Source organism: Arachis hypogaea, chromosome 17 (assembly GCF_003086295.3).
Source record: "Arachis hypogaea cultivar Tifrunner chromosome 17, arahy.Tifrunner.gnm2.J5K5, whole genome shotgun sequence".
Lineage (NCBI taxonomy): Eukaryota > Viridiplantae > Streptophyta > Magnoliopsida > Fabales > Fabaceae > Arachis > Arachis hypogaea.
Window position 1 is genome coordinate 25,743,592 of NC_092052.1, and position 20,616 is coordinate 25,764,207.

Below are 20,616 nucleotides of genomic sequence, written 5' to 3' on the forward strand. Positions count from 1 at the left end.
TTAATTATTTTAAATTTAAAAAAAATTAAAATAACTTATAATTTTTTTTTATTTATTCATAATTTATTATTTATTAATTTTTAAATTTTTTAATCTCAAATTTATAACTTAAAAATAAAAAAAAATTTGATTTCTTAAAAATATAAAAAAAATCCTAAATCCTAAATCCTTAAAAAATTAATCGAAACTTTAAAAAAGCATAAAAGTTTTATTATTTGAAAAAATAGAAATTCATATGTTTTGATCCAAAAAAAGATTAAGAATTATTGTAAGTAGTGTTAAAAGTAGAGGAGTTACTTTACAAAAATTTTGAATGCTATATCTTATATATCTTCTTAAAATAATAAAATATTATTTAATAAATAAATGTGAAAAATAAATATCTCTATAATAATTATACATTTAGATATTTAAAATAAACAACAGATCAAAATGATAAATAAAAATAAAAACGGCAACAATGCATGAGAAATTATAATAATTAATAGTGGTTGGAATGAAATGAATTATGTTATTAATATTAATTCTTAATTTAACTTAAATTTTGACAACTAAACTAATTAAATATACTTAAATTTTTTTTGTAAATTATAAGAATTACAAGAGAGATCTTATTTTATAATTTTATATATATATTTTTTAAATCACACATATATTAATTAGATCTAACAATACAAAAAAAATTAAAAAAGAACAAATAAAAAGAAAAACTAAAATGCCGAATCACAAATTTAAAATAAATAAAGTAGACAAGTTGTTAATTGAGTAAGAGTGATTTTTATAATTGTTTATGGAGTTGATATAAGAATTGCATGATTTTATAAGTATGAATTTCAAGTGATTTTACTATAATTAATTAATTTTATTGTCAAAACTCAAGTTAAATTAAAAGTTAATATTAATTATCTTGATGACATAATTTATTTCATCCAATAATTATTATATTTATCATAGAAGATAATTTTTTTCTCTTTAAAGAGGTTTCGCTAGAATTTATTATACAGTTTAACAACTTAAATACTCTTTAGTGAAGCATTATGTCAAACTTAAAAATTATTTATATTTTTTATCTGTACATAAATGATTTGAGCACATTTAAAATACTTTACCATTGTAGAATTTGTTTGATTTAGTAGTTCATTTTTATTCATATTTTAATAAAAAAATAAGATGATATATTTGTCAATATATTTTTTTATTGGTGAACTAAGATTATGCCTAATTTTATATAAACTGTATCTTATTTTTCATCTAAAATTTTATATTATTCTTATTTGAAAATTAAATAAGTACACATAAATTTTGGTTAACATAAATAAGGAAGATAAGAACTAAATAAAGATTAAGAGTTGATAGAATTACATTATTGTTAGATTTTGTCTTATTAATCTTTTTGATAGAGTAATTAAATTTATTTAACAGATATTACAAGATAAATTATCTATTGACCTTATAAACTTGGAACAATTAGTAAATAATAAAGAAAAAGGAGAAAAAAAACATACAAAAAAATATGCATAGGCAAATTTTAATTTGATTAAACTTGGTTAAAAACAAAATTTGATTACTATTTTTGTATTGGAAAAACAACTTGCTTATTCCTCTAACTACTATCATGTTTTTCTAGCCTAATATAAGATAGTATTAACAATGCTTTCCTATTTAAGTGTAATCATAAAAATTTAAATTTAAATATAAATTTTATAATTTTAAAATTTTTAATTAATAATTCTTTTTCTAACTAACAATCCATCTTTAATAGGAATAACATTAATAATTCAAAGTATATATATACTTATTTTGTTTGCACTATAAATAAAATACGTAAAATTATATAAAAATATAAATATTTTTTAAATTATTTATTTATATATAAAAAATTCATATAATATAATATTTACCATTATTTCAAAATTAGACTAAATAATTCAGTCAAAAAATACTTTATTAATATTTCATGTTATCAATTATTAATGACAAGTGTTAAAAGAATGACAAAAAGACAAACATAATTTACTTTTAATTTACTTTTAAGCATTCCATTATAACTTGGATCCAATAATAATAAAGATACACACAAAAAAAAAAAAAGATAACCAATAAATTTTATCATGTTAAAATTTCAAAAACATTATACATATTGTATAAAGATTTTTAGTTCAAATATCAATATATGACAAGTCGATTTAATAAAAAACTTCTAAACAAAATATATATTCTGACTTAAAAAGAGTTGAATACAAATCTAATGACTCAGCAATACAAGAAGGGCATAACTAATTATTCCATTTTCCGTACATCTTCATTTTTGCTTAGCTTCTATTTTTCCATTTTCGGTGACTGATGTCTTGAACAATGAATATCATTATAAACCCCCACCATGTTTCTTTTTGCTGTACTTAGCTCTGTCTCTAGCAATTTTCAGTCAACAAAGATTATTCCAAACTTAGAAAGTAAGATGCAAAAATATCTTTGGTTAGGTATAAAATTCACATTTATCCAACTTTTAGATTTCTCAAACATCAGGCGTGGTGAATAATGCTTATAATTAACTAGTGGTTTGACATAAAATAAAGCAGGCCTATGCATTATCCATGCCTTTAGCAAGAAATTATCACATGATCATAATAAGATTAATAGTTTAATACTTTGTGATTAGCTTATTAAGCTATCAAGTTTCACAATCAATTATCATTACTGTGTGGTCACCACTAGGGGTGTTCGCGGTGCGGTTTGATTCGATTTTTGAGGAAAAAGTCATCCGATTCGATCGTGTAATTAAACTGCGGTTCGGTTTGGTTCGATTTTTTTATCGAAGCCATCCGAACCAAACCAAACCAATTAAAATCAGTTTGATTCAGTTCGGTTTGTTCGGTTTTTTCAATCAATTCAAAAAAAATACATCCCGATTAGCAACGCTTTGAGCAAGGCTGATGGCCCCTTCATTATAATCCGTACCAGTCAAATAAGAGAACCTGGAAAGGTAGCAAGAGTAAGATTAATAACACATGCAATGCAACATAAAAAAACCCAGATATCTCTCAGAAACCAATAGGCAGAACTTCCAAGTACTTATAAGTGTACCTTCCCTCCAAAAAAAGCATATAATAGTATATACATTTCCATGCCACCTTTATGTAGCAACTTTCTTTGTTTACTTGAATATATCTTTGTTTTTCATGATTTTCACATATTCACACCTTACTTTTGATGCTATGGAATTCTCATTTAATTAACAATTAAATATATTTGTGTAGAACAAATTTATATGGCACAAGATTCACATGCCTTCCGATTTCCAACAATACACATTTTGTTATAATAAATAGTAATTCAGAAATTTGCTAACTTTAACAAAGTCTTTCTTTTCTCTTTTTTTATATAAAAGAATTATACAGCATATATTACTAAAAGTGCAGAACATCGCAAGAAATACCATACCCTTGTTTAGCTAATTCTTGGAGAAGCAAACTATTGCCTGTCCCAATGTCAAGTACACTTCAACTAGACAAAACTTTATTTCCTAATTCACTAGCTTCAGCTTTAACATCATCAACATGATTTGGTATGCGGCCTTGAGAGATGTCAACGCACAAGGCTTTTGTCCAAGATGCAACTACTTCCATCACATCAGCCCCAAACTTGCACATGCAAAATAAAGGCAGAAAACATAAATGAAAGTTAAACAAGTCATAATGTTCATCATTATAGATAGCGCAACAATGTATCACTACCAAAAATTGCCTATAACAACAATGTTCATCCCTGCCTAGAAGTTCTCTTAACCAAATTAACCAAGTCACAAATGAATCAATAACCAGCAAATCAGCAATGAATCAATAACCAACAAGGCAGCAACAATACCAAATTACCAAGTCAGCAATAAATCAATAAACAGCAATGATTAACAATGCTGAGTATAATTTAACCAAATTAACCAAGTCACAACAATGAATCAATAACCAGTAAGGCAGCAACAATACCAAATTACCAAGTCAACAATAAATCAATAAACAGCAATGATTAAGCAATAAACTGAAGTTTAATCAATAAAACCTGATTAAGCAATGATTAAGCAATACCAACAATAACCCTAAACTGAATAAAACCCGATAATCTGAACACTAAATCAAGGACAGAAACCAACAATAAACTAAAGTTTAAATCAATAACCAGCAATAAATCAGCAATGCCTGAACAAAACCTGATAAACTGAACAAAACCTGAACAATAAACTGATAACCTTAAACTGAACAATAAATCAGCAAGACCAAATTACCAACAATAAACTGAATAGATGGTAAACATCAATACCAACAATAACCCTAAACTGAATAAATTAAATCAATAACCAGCAATATCAACAATGCATCAGTAAAGATTACCTGAATAGATGGCTCGGGCTCCATATTCACTTGAATCGGTGGCTGGGTGGGAGACTGGGAGGTGCTGTCTTCAGTGTCTTGATCGTGGGTGACCCTAAACCCAGAACCCAGAAACGCTGCTGGGTGGAGGCGGCGAGGTCGGAGGTGGCGAGGTCGAAGGTCCTGTGTTGATCGTCGCCCGTCGGTGCTGTCTGCTGTGCTGCCCTGTGGCTGTTGGGTCAGTGGGTGACTGGGTGGTGGCGAGCCAGGCGAGGTGCTGTGTTGAGCTGGGTCTTCGTCTTCGTGGTGTACCGGCGGTGGGGGATCTGCTCTCTTCGGCGGTGGGATTTGGAGGAAGGCTTCGAGACTCAAGGACGTGGGTGGCTCAGGCTGGCTCCGTGGCTGGGTGAGTGGGTGCGCAGGCAGCAGAGGGCGAGATATGGTGGCTCAGGCTGGCTCCGATCTGGGATTTGGGTTTCCATGGGGATTTGGGGATGGAGGGAGTCGCGCAGCAGTAGAACACCTCTAGGACTCGTTTGGGGGGTGGGGGTCTTGGGGGGGTGGGGGGGTGGGGTAGGTAGTTTTTAATTTTTAGGGTTTTTGTAGAACCGATTCGGTTCGGTTCGGTTAGGGTTTTGGTGGTAAGAACCAAAAACCGAACCGAACTGCAAAAAACAGCAAAACAACGTTTTTTTTGGTTTTTTCGGTTTTTGATTAATTCGGTTTTCGGTTTTTTCGGTTTGATCCTTCGGTTTAGTTCGGTCCGGATCGGTTTTGAACACCCCTAGTCACCACTGTACATGGCAAAGAAACAAATTCAGTCACAACAGTCTTAAATTCAATTTGGTAAAGCTTTAATTTCAACAGTCTTAAATTCTTTTTGGAGCAACAATTGATATAAATTTCAACAGAGTCCTAAAGGTACAATTGATATCCCCAAAACAGCACTTAAACACCAAACTTCAATTATAAATTAGATGCTAAAATCATAAAAGCACTTCAAATATTGCTACATACACAGCTCATATTAAGTGTAGTGCCTAGGCATTAACAGCATTGCTCATGAGCTTTTCAAAAAATTCCTGTGAATATAATTGTCATGCACCAATACATTAAATCCACGGCATAATTAAGTTAGAGTAAAACACCTATTTCTTACTTAAAAGATTAAAACCCTCATAATTTAGTTCCAAAATATATTATATTCTCATATACTATATGAATTATCAATATACTAACAACTTATCATGAGGCGACAAATCAATAGTTGCATACACATAGTTATCACCTACTTCAGCTTTTGCTTCAACTCCATTAGCCAAAAGTGATGTGAATTCAAGAAGCACGGAGAGAACTCGAGAAGAAACAATGCAAGATGGATTTTCGTTATTGGTTAAAAATTCAAAACTACTAATACTAGCTTCTTTATTTGGATTATATCTGAAAATTCAAAACTATTAACAAGGTCAAGATAACTTAATCATATCTAAGATTCCTGTATCTTAATTCTTATTTGTTTTTGACACAATGAATCAAGTAATTGTACCATATCGGTTATATTAAAATAATAATAATTTTCTTCATGAAAGCTAAGGGAAAAAGAAGTAATGAGGCAATAAGGTGTACGAAGAAAAGAAAGTAGAGAAGTGAAAGTAATTGATACCCATCCCGGGTGCACAGAGAGCAATGTCATTATTCTGCTTTATGTACTTATGCATTAGCAAAAATATTAAAAATTGAAATCCAAAATTAAAGTAGCGGCACAATCACAAAATTAACAATCGTAGAGAGTGGACCAAAATCAAAATTCAATGAAACCAAAACCAAAATCAACAAGAGAAAAACTCTAAATTCGGTAGTTTGATAACAGCACATCAGAAGAAATGATCCGAAATAGAACTTCCATGAAATTACTAGGAAGAAATAAGTAATAAAGACATGGAGGAAGAGATACCTAAGGATTGAGTATGATGCGAGAGGCTTGAGAGAAAGAGGTGAACGGCGGATAGTTCTCGATTTGCTTGAGACGACAGAGCACGGCACCACGGCGGAGCAGAGCAAAGGTTTCAGAACGCCAACCAGAGCAGAAGTTTCAGAACGGCATGAGCAGATGAACACCGCGAAGCAGAGCAGAAAGAACAAGGCCCTAGCTCTAGCAGCAAGGAACACGATGACAGCGATCGGAGAAGAGGGATTACAGTAGTGCTCTGTTCTATAAAACCCTGAAGTAAGGTAGAAGATGTATAAGTCCAATTAGATTAAAGGAGCCCATCACTGATGACCCAAATAAAAAAACAAAAACAATAGGGCAGCCCATTTCCTTAAATCCAGTTGAAAATTTGCAACTTTGTCTCCTGATTCTATTAGCCGGCTCCATTCAATTAGCAAGCCCAGACAAGGTGACAGAGCTTTGCCAAGCATGTTCCCTACTGTGCCACTTGTCATAATCTCCTTCAATCTGTATAAATCAATCTGTATGCTATAAATGACCCATCAGCAAATATAGTAAACAATGTGTACATCTTTATATCTGTAACTCTTTCTATATTTGTGTCATGAAGACCACTAACCTACCTAATAATTTTGTCATTGTACTAATGGGAAGATGCGAGTAACCAAACATTGCCTAATAATTTTGACATTTCTAGTTTGATAAAATATTTTATAATACTTTTTGTGCTCTCATACAATAAAAAAATGTTGAGTACCGTTGAGTTACCATCGGGTTTAGCGTTGACTTGTACCGGTAGATTTATCGTCGAATTTTCTGACAGAAAGGAGGAGAAATTTGTCACCATAAAAAGTTATCGTCGGAAGAGATTTTCTATCGCTAAAGTCGATGGTAATTATTGGCGCAAAAATATAACTCAACGGCACCAATATTACTGTTGAATTTACCGTTGGTATTTTGCCGGTATAATGATTTTATGCGTTGTTTTGGTCATTTACTGTCCGAAAAATTTGACGGTAAAATTGGGTTAAAATTCAAACGCGGAACCCTTCTCCCTCACTTGTCCAAACTCTCTCTCTCTTTCTTGTCTTCTCTCTCCCTCGCCGTCGAACTGTCACCATCGCCACGTCGGGAGCTTGTCGGGACCTCGTTGTCAACGTTGCCGCCACCTAGAGTACCCACTGAAGCCGTCGCGCACGTCGTCGTCGTTCTGCTGCTGCTATTCCCACTGCATCCTTCGCCATGGTTGGCATTCACGTCGCCATCACTGCCGCCTCTATCACCACCACATTAGAGAGACCCTCCAACCACTATCATCGGATTTATTGTTGGTATGATTTTATTTTTTACATATTAAATTTATGACTTTAGCATTTTGTTAAGGTTTAGGTTAAATCAGTGGTTAAATTTGTTTAATAAAGTGTTTGATTAGGATTTGTTGTGTTTTTAAGGGTTAAGTACGATTTTAGTCTCTAACGTAAAGACCGAAAATTTATTTCATCCCCGGCATTTCTTTGCTACAAAATGGTCTCGAAGGTTTAACTTAGTTTTAAAATCGTCCTTCAGACGAAAATACCATTCCCTTTCTTCCCAAAATCAACCAGCAATAAAGGCGCAGAGGCACAACAGCAAAAGCAGAAATAGAAGCAGGCAGAAGCAGAAAACAGCAGCAGAATCAATAACAATGAAACAACAACAACAACAATAACAATGGATAATGGAATAAGAACAACAACAAAAGCAGAATCAGAAGCAAAAGCAATCCAGAATCAAACCAAAAATAGAATCAAATCAACAACAATAACCATTTCCTAAAATCCACTAACAGAAAATCAACATTCGGCTAAATTAATCCATAATCAAACCGAAAACAGAAATTGAAAGCAAAATGATAACCTGAATTATGAAAATAGAAAACAGAAAACATTCTTCTTCTTCTCCTTCAATGAAATCAGAAACAAAAACAGAAGAAATAGAAGTGAAACACATCATCTTCTTCTTCAATGGAATCAAAAGCGTGGAACAGGTTCTCCATGGGATCAAGTTGTCCGCGGCGCACAGTCCAAATCCACTACTGAGACTCTGCAATCACCACCGCCGCCATCGTCTGCCTGTTCCGCCTCCCTTGCCACCAACGTCGCATCAGTCTCGGACCAGTTGCCTACTTCAGATTCCTTGCCACCAAAGGCCATAGATGCCTCGCCACTGGTGGACAGCAGGAGTGTTGTGATAGCTCATCGCCGGGGGTGAGCTCTGGTTCGAGGAGGTTCGAGACAGGGAAGGAAGGAAGGAGGGGAGAAGGTCGCAGTGGCTCTGGGGTTAGCGCGAAGGGGTGAAGAGCAGCGGCAGCGGCCCTTCCCTTCCCTTCCCCACCTTCCCTTTCCTTCCCTCTTCTATCCTCTCTTCTCTTCCCCTTTTCCTCCTTATTCAAGGTTTTGTTTTTTTTTAGTTAGGGGTATTTTTGGAATAAAAATTTAAAATTTGGTAAAAATAATAATTTTAAAACAAACTGAAACATTCGAGATCATTGTGTAGTGAAAAAAAAGTTGGGATAAAATAAATTTTTTGTCTCTACGTTAGAAATTAAAATCGTACTTAATCCTTAATTTAATGGATATAAAAATTAAATAATATTAAAGTAGATTAAATAAGATGAGATTAAGAGTACTTGAGTTATTAAATAATGAATATGAGAATGTACCTGCAAAAGGTACTTAAATGTTTAAGTCGGTATTTTAAGTCAGTATTATATATTTAGTGTGTATATTACCGAAGATAAAATAATAACATACCTTTTATAGGTGAGATGAATTACACTTTTGTCAATCATTTTCATTGAGTGATAATACAGTATTAAACTATAACGTAAAGCTGATTAATTGCTTTTGAATTAGGTTTTACCGCTATATCAAAAACATTTTACATCAAAATTAAATTCAAATACTATTAAACATGCAATTGATAAGATTTACCAAATGTCGTTGACCTCATTTTAACTTTTAAGTTTGCATTATTATCACTTTGGTAGAACTTTTTTTTTTATATTGTATTACTAAGTGTGAAATCCTTCATGATGACCAAATTATGAGTTGTAATCATTTTGATTCCTGAAATTTTCGACCTGTTTCAATTTCGACTTTTAAATTTATAGTTATCCAATTAACACCCTCAAATATTAGATTGTGACATACGTTTGCACATGTAGCTATCTTCATTTACGGAGATCTGATATAACACGTTAAATTGACAGAATGTGTATCCACGTGGCACCCAACTTGCTAGAATGGATATGTGATGAGTGAATGACATGACAAAAGTTAAATGGTCGAAATTGAGGCCGATCGAAAATTCTAGGACCAAAATAAGTTTCAACTCACCAAATTATGTATTAAATACTGCTATGGTTATTTACAAAACGTCATTGACGTCTTGTGTTTTATCAAAACGTCGACGATGTTTTGTGTTTTAATAATTAAAATAATATTTTTTATTGCAAAATATCATTCTATTATCACAATTATGTAAAACACTAAAATAATCAAATACTTTTGTATTTCACATTAAAATTAATCATATATAAAAATTTTAGCCGGATTGGTACTTGATATTTGATAATGAAAGGAAATAGTATTATAATGTACACGTTGTATATTATGGTCCTGTCTTGTTCTGGACCACCGGTGATCCATCTAAAATCTGGTAGTTCCTAAAACCAAAAGTCCAAAACCCTGTTCGTCAGATTCCAGTTCCACCACTAACCCTGTCCGCCACTGGCGCCACATCCTCAAACTCGATCTTCAGCCAACAACCTCTGTTTTATCCGAGGACCACAAACTTACTCCTCGATTCGGTTGTTTTCGAGCTGACATCAAAACCAAAGGAAAGATTAGCAGTGTACAAAATTTAAAATTTAATATTAAAAATATTTTCTTTCCTCTAAAACCTAATTCACAAAAGTTCTAAATGTTCTCAAATGCATACTTCGAGCATATAATAAGAATGATTGGAACATAACCTTCAATTCTTCATGTTAGGGTTCCGAAAAGCCGATGAATAAAGATGATGATGATTCAGTACATCTGGTTAACCAAAGGAACACAGTAGAGAGAGAGAGAGAGAGAGAGTACGAGGTTGTCTTGGCCCTCAACTGTGATTCCTTTGATTAAAAAGATGGAACGAACCAGGGCTTCCGATCTCTTCTTTTCGCAGCAATGGGGAACAAACATACTAGTTCGGAATTTATAGGGAGAGTGTGCGTGGAGCCCGTGCCCTCTTTACACTTGCTTTTGGGCTATGGCCTCCATCACAAGCCGGAATAACCACTACTTGCTTTACGCACTAAATCACTAATCTTTGGAAGGCCCAAAACAAAAGAACAAAAACTCATTTTATTAATATCTATCTATTTATATATCTATTTGTTAAGATAACCCTTGTGACGTGGAGTGGATGCCTATCTAACGGGCGATTCTCTATTCCCAGGATGAGAACTTAGTTTTTCAATATGAAATGAAATTAATGAAAGCAAATATCAATGCTTTTGTACACCTATAAATAGGTATGACTTGATATAGAAGGAATACACAAGAACAATAAAATATTTTTTTTTCTCTATAATATTCTTTTTTTTTATACCCTGTTAATAAATTTTCTCTCTTTTATTCCTCTGTAATTTCAAACTACAATATTTATAATATTAGTAAACAGATAAGCTACTTATATTATAGTGAGATAAGAGCAAGTTTATATTTCTCTATTTTATATTTACATCTTCCTTATTTATTTAGTTATTTTACAACACGTTATCAGCACGAGACTCTGATCAAATTTTTAGGAAGACTCATGTAACAAATTTTTATTATGTCAAAACTCTCTCATCTTGAATTAAATGCTCTTGATATATCTGGAAACAATTATTTATCATGGATACTAGATGCTGAAATTCATCTTGATTCAATGGATCTTGGAGATACCATTAAGGCTGAAAATAATGCATTCCAGAAGGATAAAGCCAAAGCCATGATTTTTCTTCGTCGCCATCTTGACGAATGATTGAAAAATGAATATCTCACATTAAAAGATCCTACAGATCTTTGGAAAGACCTTGAAGAAAGGTATAATCATCAGAAAACGGTGATACTTCCTCAAGCCCGATATGAATGGACGCACTTGCGTTTACAAGATTTTAAATCCATAAATGAATATAATTCTGCAATGTTTCGAATCACCTCACGAATGAAATTATGTGGGGAAAAGATAACTGATCATGATATGTTGGAGAAAACTTTCTCAACCTTTCATGCCTCGAATGTGCTCCTGCATCAGCAGTATCGAGAAAAGGGATTTAAAAAATATTCTGAGTTAATTTCTTGCCTTCTTGTTGCTGAACGCAACAATGAGTTGCTTTTAAAGAATCACAAAGTGCGCTCGGCTGGCGCCGCCGCATTTCCTGAAGTAAATGCGGCAACTCATTACCCCAAAAGAGGTAAATGGCAAGGTTTTAACAATTATGGAAGGAAAATGAATTATGTTCAAAAGAGAGAATCTCATCAGAAGTGGGATAACAAAAGAAATATCGGGCAGAATAAATCAACAGAGGATAAGTGTTTTCGTTGTGGTGGAAAGGGCCATTGGTCACGTACCTATCGTACCCCAAGGCACCTAGTCGATCTTTACCAGGCATTTTTAAAAAAGGACGACAAGGGAAAAGAGTCAAATTTTGTTTCAAATGATGCTGAAAATTCCACCACTCATTATGATGTATCTGATTTCTTTGAGGACCCTGAGGAAAATATTGGTCATTTGATCGATGATGGAATAGTTTAATATGTGGGATTGTGAAGTATCTATGTAAATAAATAATGTAAAGAACTTATTATTAAGCTTTATTTTCATGTATTTAAGTTTCAAATGTGATGTATATAAATAATAAAATATTAATATTTATGAATTTTGAAATCATTAAATGTGTCAAATTTTAAAATAAAGTTTTAGTATATGACATTATTTTTATGTGTAGTATTTCTTAGAAAAATAATTCCGATCAAGTATTCAATTTTAACTATGCATACTACTCATTTTATTATTATTTGTCTTTGAAGAAAATGGCAAGGATATGTAATGAAGATGTATGCCTTGCGGATAGTGCAAGTTCGCACACTATTCTCAAAAGTGATATATATTTTACCCATCTTGTGCCAAAAGAAGAATGTGTTAATACTATTATCGGCTCAGGTAATGTGATTGAAGGCTCCGGAAGAGCTATAATTTTGTTTCCCGGAGGAACAAAATTCATAATAAATAATGCACTATTGTCTACCAAGTCTCAAAGAAATTTGTTGAGCTTTAAAGATATTCGCCGAAATGGATATCATATTGAGACTATGAATGAGGGAAGTCATGAGTACTTATGTATCACAACTCATGATTCAAATAAGAAAATTATATTAGAAAAATTACCCTCACTTTCATCTGGGTTATATTACACCAAGATTAGTGCAATTGAATCACACGCCATTGAAAACCAGAAGTTTACTAGCCCAAATGAATTCATAACTTGGCATGATAGATTTGGTCATTCGGGAACAACCATGATGAGGAGAATTATTGAAAACTCTCATGGACATTCACTAAAGAACCAGAAGATTCTTAAAACTAGTGAATTTTGTTGTGCTGCATGTTCTCATGAAAAGTTAATTTTAAGGTCATTACCGATAAAGATTGGATTTGAGTCCCCTGAATTCCTAGAAAGGATTCAAGGTGATATATGTGGACCTATTCATCCACCATGTGGATCTTTTAGATATTTTATGGTCCTAATAGACGCATCTTCGAGATGGTCACACGTGTGCTTATTATCTTCTCGCAACCTGGCGTTTGCGAGATTACTGGCTCAAATTATTTGATTAAAAGCATAATTTCCAGAAAATTCAATCAAAGTAATTCGTCTTGATAATGCTGGTGAATTTACTTCCCAAGCTTTTGATGCTTATTGTATGGCTAATGGAATAAGTGTTGAACATCTAGTAGCTTATGTTCACATACAAAATGGGTTAGCAGAATCACTTATTAAGCGCCTCCAATTAATTGCTAGACCCTTGCTTATGAGAACAAATCTCCCAACCTCGGTTTGGGGGCATGCTGTTTTACATGCCGCAGCACTTATTCGTTTGAGGCCAACGAGTTACCATCAGTTCTCTCCTATGCAATTAGCTTTTGGCCAGCAGCCAAATGTCTCCCATTTAAGAATATTTGGGTGTGTGATATATGTTCCCATTGCACCACCTAATCGCACCAAAATGGGACCCCAAAGAAAATTGAGAATATATGTTGGATATGATTCTCCCTCTATAGTAAGGTATCTTGAGATACAAACTGGAGATGTATTTAAAGCCCGATTTGCAGATTGTCATTTTGATGAATCAAAATTTCCAATATTAGGGGGAGAAAATAAGCTTCTTGAAAAGGAACTTAATTGGAATGCATCATCGTTGATGCATTTAGATCCTCGATCAGGGCAATGTGAACTAGAAGTTCAAAAGATTATACATTTGCAAAGAATAGCAAATGTATAATACTCAGTCAAATTGCAAAGATTATACTCAGTCAAATTGCAAAGATCTTTATATGGTCTGAAGCAATCTGGACGAATGTGGTATAATCGTCTTATTGAGTATCTGGCCAAAAATAGATTCAAGAATGATGATATCTGTCCATGTGTTTTCATAAAGAAATCTGCATCTGGATTTATTATAATTGCTGTGTACGTTGATGACTTAAATATCATTGGGACTCCTGAAGAGATTCCAACAATTATAAAAACTCTAAAAGAAGAGTTTGAGATGAAAGATCTTGGAATGACTAAATTTTGCCTCGGCTTGCAGATCGAGCATATAAAAAATGGGATCTTTATTCATTAAACAACATACACAGAGAAGATCTTGAAAAGATTTTATATGGATAAGTCACATCCCTTGAGTACTCCAATGATCGTAAGATCTTTGGATGTGGAGAAGGATCAATTCCGTCCTAAAGAAGAAAATGAAGATATCCTTGGTCCAGAAGTACCATATCTTAGTGTCATTGGAGCGCTAATGTATCTTGCTAATAATACACGACCCGATATATCATTTGCTGTGAACTTACTAGCAAGGTATAGTTCCTCTCCAACCAGAAGACATTGGAGCGGAATCAAGCAAATCTTTCGATATCTTCATGGAACGGTTGATATGGGATTGTTTTATCCCTATGGATCCAAGTCACAACTAGTTGGTTATGCAGATGCTGGCTACTTGTCTGATCCACATAAAGGGAGATCTCAAACAGGATATCTGTTCACATATGGAGGTACAACTATATCATGGAGGTCCACGAAACAGACGATTGCTGCAACATCTTCTAATCATGTTGAAATACTGGCGATTCATGAAGCTAGTCGCGAGTGTTTTTGGTTCAGGAGTCTGATTCAATATATTCTGTCATCATGTGGACTGATTGATCATAAGATAGCTCCAACTGTCCTATTTGAAGATAATACAGCATGTATTGCTCAATTTAAAGGCGGATACATCAAAGGTGATAGAACAAAGCATATTTCTCCCAAATTATTCTTCACTCATGATCTTCAAAATCAAGGGACAATTGATGTCCAACAGATCTGCTCAAGTGACAATCTGGCAGATTTATTTACAAAGTCACTCCCAAAATCCTCCTTTGAAAGATTGGTACATGGGATTGGGATGCGTCGATTTCGAGACATAAAATGATGTTGACAAGAGGGGAAGACTGTACTCTTTTTTTCCTTAGTCAGGTTTTTTTCCCATTGGGTTTTTCTTGACAAGGTTTTTAATGAGGCAGTCCCCATCACAAAGGATTTTGTACTCTTTTTCCTTCACTAAAGTTTTTTTCCCATTGGATTTTCTTTAGTAAGGTTTTAACGAGACATATTCCTAAATGGTCATCCAAGGGGAGTGTTAAGATAAGCCTTGTGATGTGGATGCCTATTTAATAGGCGGTTCTCTATTCCCAGGATGAGAACTTAGTTTCTCAATATGAAATGAAATTAATAAAACCAAATATCAATGCTTTTGTACGCCTATAAATAGGCATGACATGATGTAGAAGGAGTACACAAAAATAATAAAATATTTTCTTCTCTCTATAATATTCTTCTTTTTATACACTGTTAATAAATTTTCTCTCTTTTATTCCTCTGTAATTTCAAACTACAATATTTATAATATTAGTAAATAGATAAGCTACTTATATTATAGTGAGATAAGAGCAAGTTTATATTTCTCTATTTTATATTTACATCTTCCTTATTTATTTAGTTATTTTACAACACTACTATAGTATTTACCTTTTTTTCTGAAAATCGAATCGAACCGGCCGAATTAACCTTGAATCGGTTTTTAGCTGGTTTGGTTGAAACAGAAAACCACCTGAAAAAACCGGTAAAAGAAAGGTCGAACCGGCAATAAACCGATAGAACCTGCTGGTTTTTTAAAGATTTCCGGCTTTTTGCAATAAAAAACAAAAAAAACCCTCTCATCTCTCACAATTCAGTGAATTCACAAACCAAACCTAAACGGAAACCCTATCAGAGACAAGAGCAGCCCCCACCACCATCTGCCAGTCGCCCTCTTCTCCTCGGCGTGGAATCTCTGTTCGGAGACATCGCCGTCGCTCGATTCGCCCACCTCACTGTCGCACATCGATCATCTTGTCAGCTCGCCTCTGCGGTCTCCGGCCTCTGCTCACCTCGCTGTTGCTCACCTCGGCTCCTCCCTCACTAGCCACTCCTTGCTGCTTGCTTGCTTCAGTGCTTCGTGGAGTTTTATTTTCAAAAATTTTATTGAGTTATTCTTCAATCTTCAATGCTTCAGTGATCGTTGTCGCCGTCGTTGACGCAACCAGCGTCGGTCATCTCACCCGCGGCCCTCTCCCTGCTACTTCACGGTTCTGTTTGCTTCGTCTCTGTCGCCGGCTCGCCGCCCAAATCACCTCTCTGCTCGCCTCTCCGTTCTCCGCCGCGAGTGATGCCGCTCCTTGCTTCTTCGACGTCGTCCATGGTAAGCTCCTCGCCTCTAACCTTGTCGTTCTTCCCTGACTCCCTATATGGACACCGTGGGTTTTTCAGTTACTCTTAAATTAATTTTGGGGGTTCATCTTTTGTTTTTCCAATTAATTTTTAAGATTCTGAGCTGAGTTTGTGTTGTGATTTTGGAATTGGATTATTTATTTGATTTGTTGAATGCTGATGTGATTCTGAATCAATTTAATTTGAATTCTTAGTTTGGAATTGGATTCAATTTAGTCTTTGTTGCTAATGTGTTTTTGGTTTAATTTGGATTCAGAAGTCAGAATCACGTTCCTGATCAATTGATTAGAATTTCAAAAACTAAATATAATTATATATGCTTTGGCTCTCTTATATTCAGCAGGTTTACAAATTTGTAACTGAATTGAATTTTGTTTTGTATTAGAATTGTATGATTCTTAGTTTGAGGATCTCTACCGTTCTTATTGGGTTTGGATTTCTGAAATTATATATTAATTTTTTAATAATTTCATTGTATATTTAAATAAATCAGTTTAATTATGATTCGATCTCAATTAAATCATTGAACCCGTCATTTCACCGGTTGATGTCGGTTCGGTTCTTACAACCATTTTTTTTCTTCCCCTATATGCCCTACCAATGTTGAAAGTTGAAACTCCATAATAAAAAAATATTGATTTGTATATTGTGTCTGACGCTACTGGTATACTTTTGAAGAGAAGGTACAAGAAAATATTATTTTAATTTCCATAGGTGAATTTTTCATTACGATAACTAATATTTAAGATCGTTGAGTCACCAAAAACAAAATATCTTATTATTTAAGATCATTGACTAGAGCATACCATAGTCACTCATTTGTGATCCCTTTTGTTCCCAAAACAATAATGCAACAAAAAAGAACATTGATTTTCTTATTGGTTGCCTTGATAGCGTTGGCATACAGGGCGATCCAGCCGCCTCCCCCAAGAACATGCGGTTCACCGGGTGGTCCGCCCATCACAGCACCAAGAATAAGGCTTAGAGATGGGAGGCATTTGGCATACAAGGAACATGGTGTTCCTAGAGAATTAGCCAAGAACAAGATCGTCTTCTTACACGGCTTTGCTTCTACCAGACATGATACTGTGATTACAGTGAATCTTCCTTCGGTATTCTCCTTTAATTCATATGCTTGTTTTTTTCTTTTTTTTTTCTCATACAGTAGTAGAAAGGGTTGGAGTTAATTTTTTTTCCCTTTTTCTTATGTTTTTTCATGTAAAGTTCTCCCATTTCAAACAACAACCATTCAAACCACCAAGACCAGCCCCAATACAGAGATAATTTACTTGTGTTTGAATTGGCGTCTCCCGAGACTTTAAAAAAAAAATATTTATTTAGTAAATATTTTATAAAGCATTCTTAAACTTTTAATTTTTAAGAAAGACATATATTTCTTGTTTAAAAATACATTCTTAAGTTTTTTTATTACTAGTATTATTTTTAATAATCATATTTTAATATCCTCAAAATTTTATAAAAATGTTTTGTTCCCAAACAAAGGCTTAAGAAGCTTTTGATTTGACCATTTTGACAAGTAATTGAATTTACTTGGATTGATTCTAGATTTTGTAAAGCCTCGCTAAATAACAATAATTGATGATAATGATCACTAGGGTCTTCTAGAGGAACTGGGAGCATATATAGTGTCTTTTGATAGACCAGGGTATGGGGAGAGTGATCCGGATCCCATCCGAACACCCAAAAGTTTGGCTTTTGATGTTGAAGAGCTTGCAGATAAGCTGGGACTTGGACCCAAGTTTTATGTTTTTGGATACTCCATGGGAGGGCAGGCTGTTTGGGGTGTCCTCAAGTACATCCCTCACAGGTAAACAAAATATTTTGTCGCAACTTACTCCCGTTTCTCAGTTAATGCCTATTGGATGTTTGTCCACCAATTAGTTTGATTTGTTTCTTTAACCTTTTTAAAATAATCAAATAAGTTTGCTATATTAAAATAACAATGTTGTATATGAATTAAAAATCAGTCAATAATTAATAATCATATAAATATATAATTTTGATTACAGTGCTATAAAATTATTTGATTATTTGACTATGACATATTTGATATTTCTATTATAAAATTTTAATTATTTTGAAAAAGTCACTTACTATCTCATTAACCTTTTAGAAAGCCAGTCTAAAAATTTATATTTCTACAACGATTAGATAAATGTAAGCTTAACTTTTGATACACCTAGCTAGATCAAATTCTAATAACATAGATATACTTATACTTAATATTTATATCAATTGTAGCACACATTATTATATACAACATTTAATACAATTTATTTGAATATAAGTGTTTGCTCCTTTATGACAAGAATATATAAATGGTACACACTTGCACAGACTTGCTGGAGCAACACTATTGACCCCAGTTACCAACTACTGGTGGAATGCTTTCCCTTCTAACTTGTTTACAAAGACTTACTACAAGCAACCTGCACAAGACCAATGGGCTGTTGGAATTGCTCATTACTTACCATCGCTAACATATTGGTGGATCACTCAGAAGTGGTTTCCAACATCAAGTGTTGTGGAATACAATCCTGCTATTTTCTCACAACAAGATTTATCCATAATTCGCTCTTCTAATTTTTCAAAAGGTCGAGAAAATCAGGTAAGTATTTCAATTATTTAACTCTATTTCTCCATGTTTAGCAAATAAATATAATATTGCAATCTTTTTCCCATATCCAAGTATAGTGATATGCCACACCTTTCACACCAGATCTCATCACACATTATATTTCATGTTTATTGGGTTTCGACGCTACCTACTATTATTTTTTATTCTTTTAAATGGGATCGATGTTCTAACTAGTTAAAGAGAATTTGAAGATTTATTATTATTATATCCCTAGAAAAAGGCAATAAAAAATCATTTTAAAAAACTTACAATTTTCAGTTTATAGAAAAGAAAATTAATATTATATCGTAACATAAGTCTTAAAAAGAAAAACATATGTTTAAAAAATTCTTTCAAAAAGGATAATTTAGGAGAAAAAAATCTTTTTATAAAAGTCTACCCAAACAAGTTTTTAGTAGCTTAAAAAATACTTAAAGAAATTATTTGTAATTTGAACGAAATATACCTTAAAAATTACAAATGAGGGGGACCCCAGTATCTTATAAAATTGATGTTTTAAAAGTTATTAGTAAAATAAAATATCTTGTAAAATAAACTTCGAGGGACTACCCACTCTTAAATTATTTATTCAAAAGGTAGTATTAAGTTTAATATGGTACAGAATGAATCCATATCTTAATGGTTAAATCTTTTACATTTTATTTCAGTTTGAAAGTATGTGTTTCACTCTCATCCCCTCCCCGATTAAAAGAGAAAAAAAAATCTATGGAGATTAGATGTTCTAAAAAGTTAACCTAAAAGATAAATTTGAATATATCTAAGAGAAAGGCATTTGTTTGTTAACAAGATGTGATGTACGTTCTTGTTGTCGTCACAGGCGGTGCAACAAGGTGAATCTGAATCCATTTGCCGTGACATGATCATTGGATTTGGAGCTTGGGACTTCGATCCCCTCAAGATTGATAACCCATTTCCAAAGAATGAAGGCCAGGTTCATGTATGGCAAGGTGAAGATGATCAGCTTGTTCCTGCTATGCTACAACGCTATCTTGCTCAAAACATTCCATGGATTCAGTACCATGAATTGCCAGGTGCAGGGCATATGTTTCCGTTAGGAGACAAACTCAATGAAGCCATTCTCAAAACACAATTACTTATATGAGTATTGCAAGTGCAGAATTAAAGAATAACTTTTTGTATTATTTTAGTTAAATTTGTATAAATTATTTGGTGGATATTTTAGAATATTTGTTGTTATCTTTTTTATATTAGTTTTAATGTTTGAGAATTTTCAAGTCATTATAACCATTAGTGAGTCTTTAATTGGACTATTGGGGTGTGTTTAAAATAAGAAAGGTAATTTTGTGCGTATTAAAATGTCACTTTTCCTAAAATCATTGGATCTCATTAAATAAAAATTAAAAGTTGTTATAGAAAAAAATATTAATAAATTTTAATAAATATAGGATATATTAATATATCTTTTAATAAGTTTTTATTTGGATGTTATTAAGTTGATTAAAAAAGTTTTTTTTAATAATTTTTTTTATTTTTTAGTGTGATAAATTTTTTGTAATAAAAGTAAAAGTATTAAAAAATA

At 33.0% G+C, this 20,616-nt stretch overlaps 1 protein-coding gene and 2 long non-coding RNA genes across 3 annotated transcripts; 1 reads left to right on the plus strand and 2 right to left on the minus strand.

Annotated features, from left to right (window-relative positions):
- Nucleotides 1–2,588: 2,588 nt before the first annotated feature.
- Nucleotides 2,589–6,648, minus strand: LOC112765978 (uncharacterized). The gene is made up of 4 exons (XR_003183999.3): nt 6,319–6,648; nt 4,386–5,158; nt 3,442–3,641; nt 2,589–2,975 (listed from the first exon to the last, which is right to left on the minus strand). It is a non-coding gene; the product is annotated as an uncharacterized lncRNA (long non-coding RNA).
- A 3,202-nt stretch (nt 6,649–9,850) lies between these two features.
- LOC112767352 (uncharacterized) lies at nt 9,851–10,859 on the minus strand. The gene is made up of 2 exons (XR_003184877.3): nt 10,331–10,859; nt 9,851–10,177 (listed from the first exon to the last, which is right to left on the minus strand). It is a non-coding gene; the product is annotated as an uncharacterized lncRNA (long non-coding RNA).
- Nucleotides 10,860–17,191: 6,332 nt separating this feature from the next.
- Nucleotides 17,192–20,315, plus strand: LOC112765316 (uncharacterized). The gene is made up of 4 exons (XM_025811224.3): nt 17,192–17,529; nt 18,034–18,245; nt 18,776–19,046; nt 19,894–20,315. Exons 1-4 carry the CDS (start codon nt 17,266–17,268, stop codon nt 20,176–20,178), a joined length of 1,032 nt encoding a protein of 343 aa, XP_025667009.1. The 5' UTR covers nt 17,192–17,265; the 3' UTR covers nt 20,179–20,315.
- The last annotated feature ends 301 nt before the right edge of the window (nt 20,316–20,616 follow it).

Coding starts and splice junctions, on each gene's coding strand:
- LOC112765316 (XM_025811224.3), top strand. CDS start 17,266: ATGCAACAAAAAAGAACATTGATTTTCTTATTGGTTGCCTTGATAGCG. Junction 18,246..18,775: donor CTCAAGTACATCCCTCACAG/GTAAACAAAATA, acceptor ACACTTGCACAG/ACTTGCTGGAGCAACACTAT. Junction 19,047..19,893: donor CAAAAGGTCGAGAAAATCAG/GTAAGTATTTCA, acceptor TTGTCGTCACAG/GCGGTGCAACAAGGTGAATC.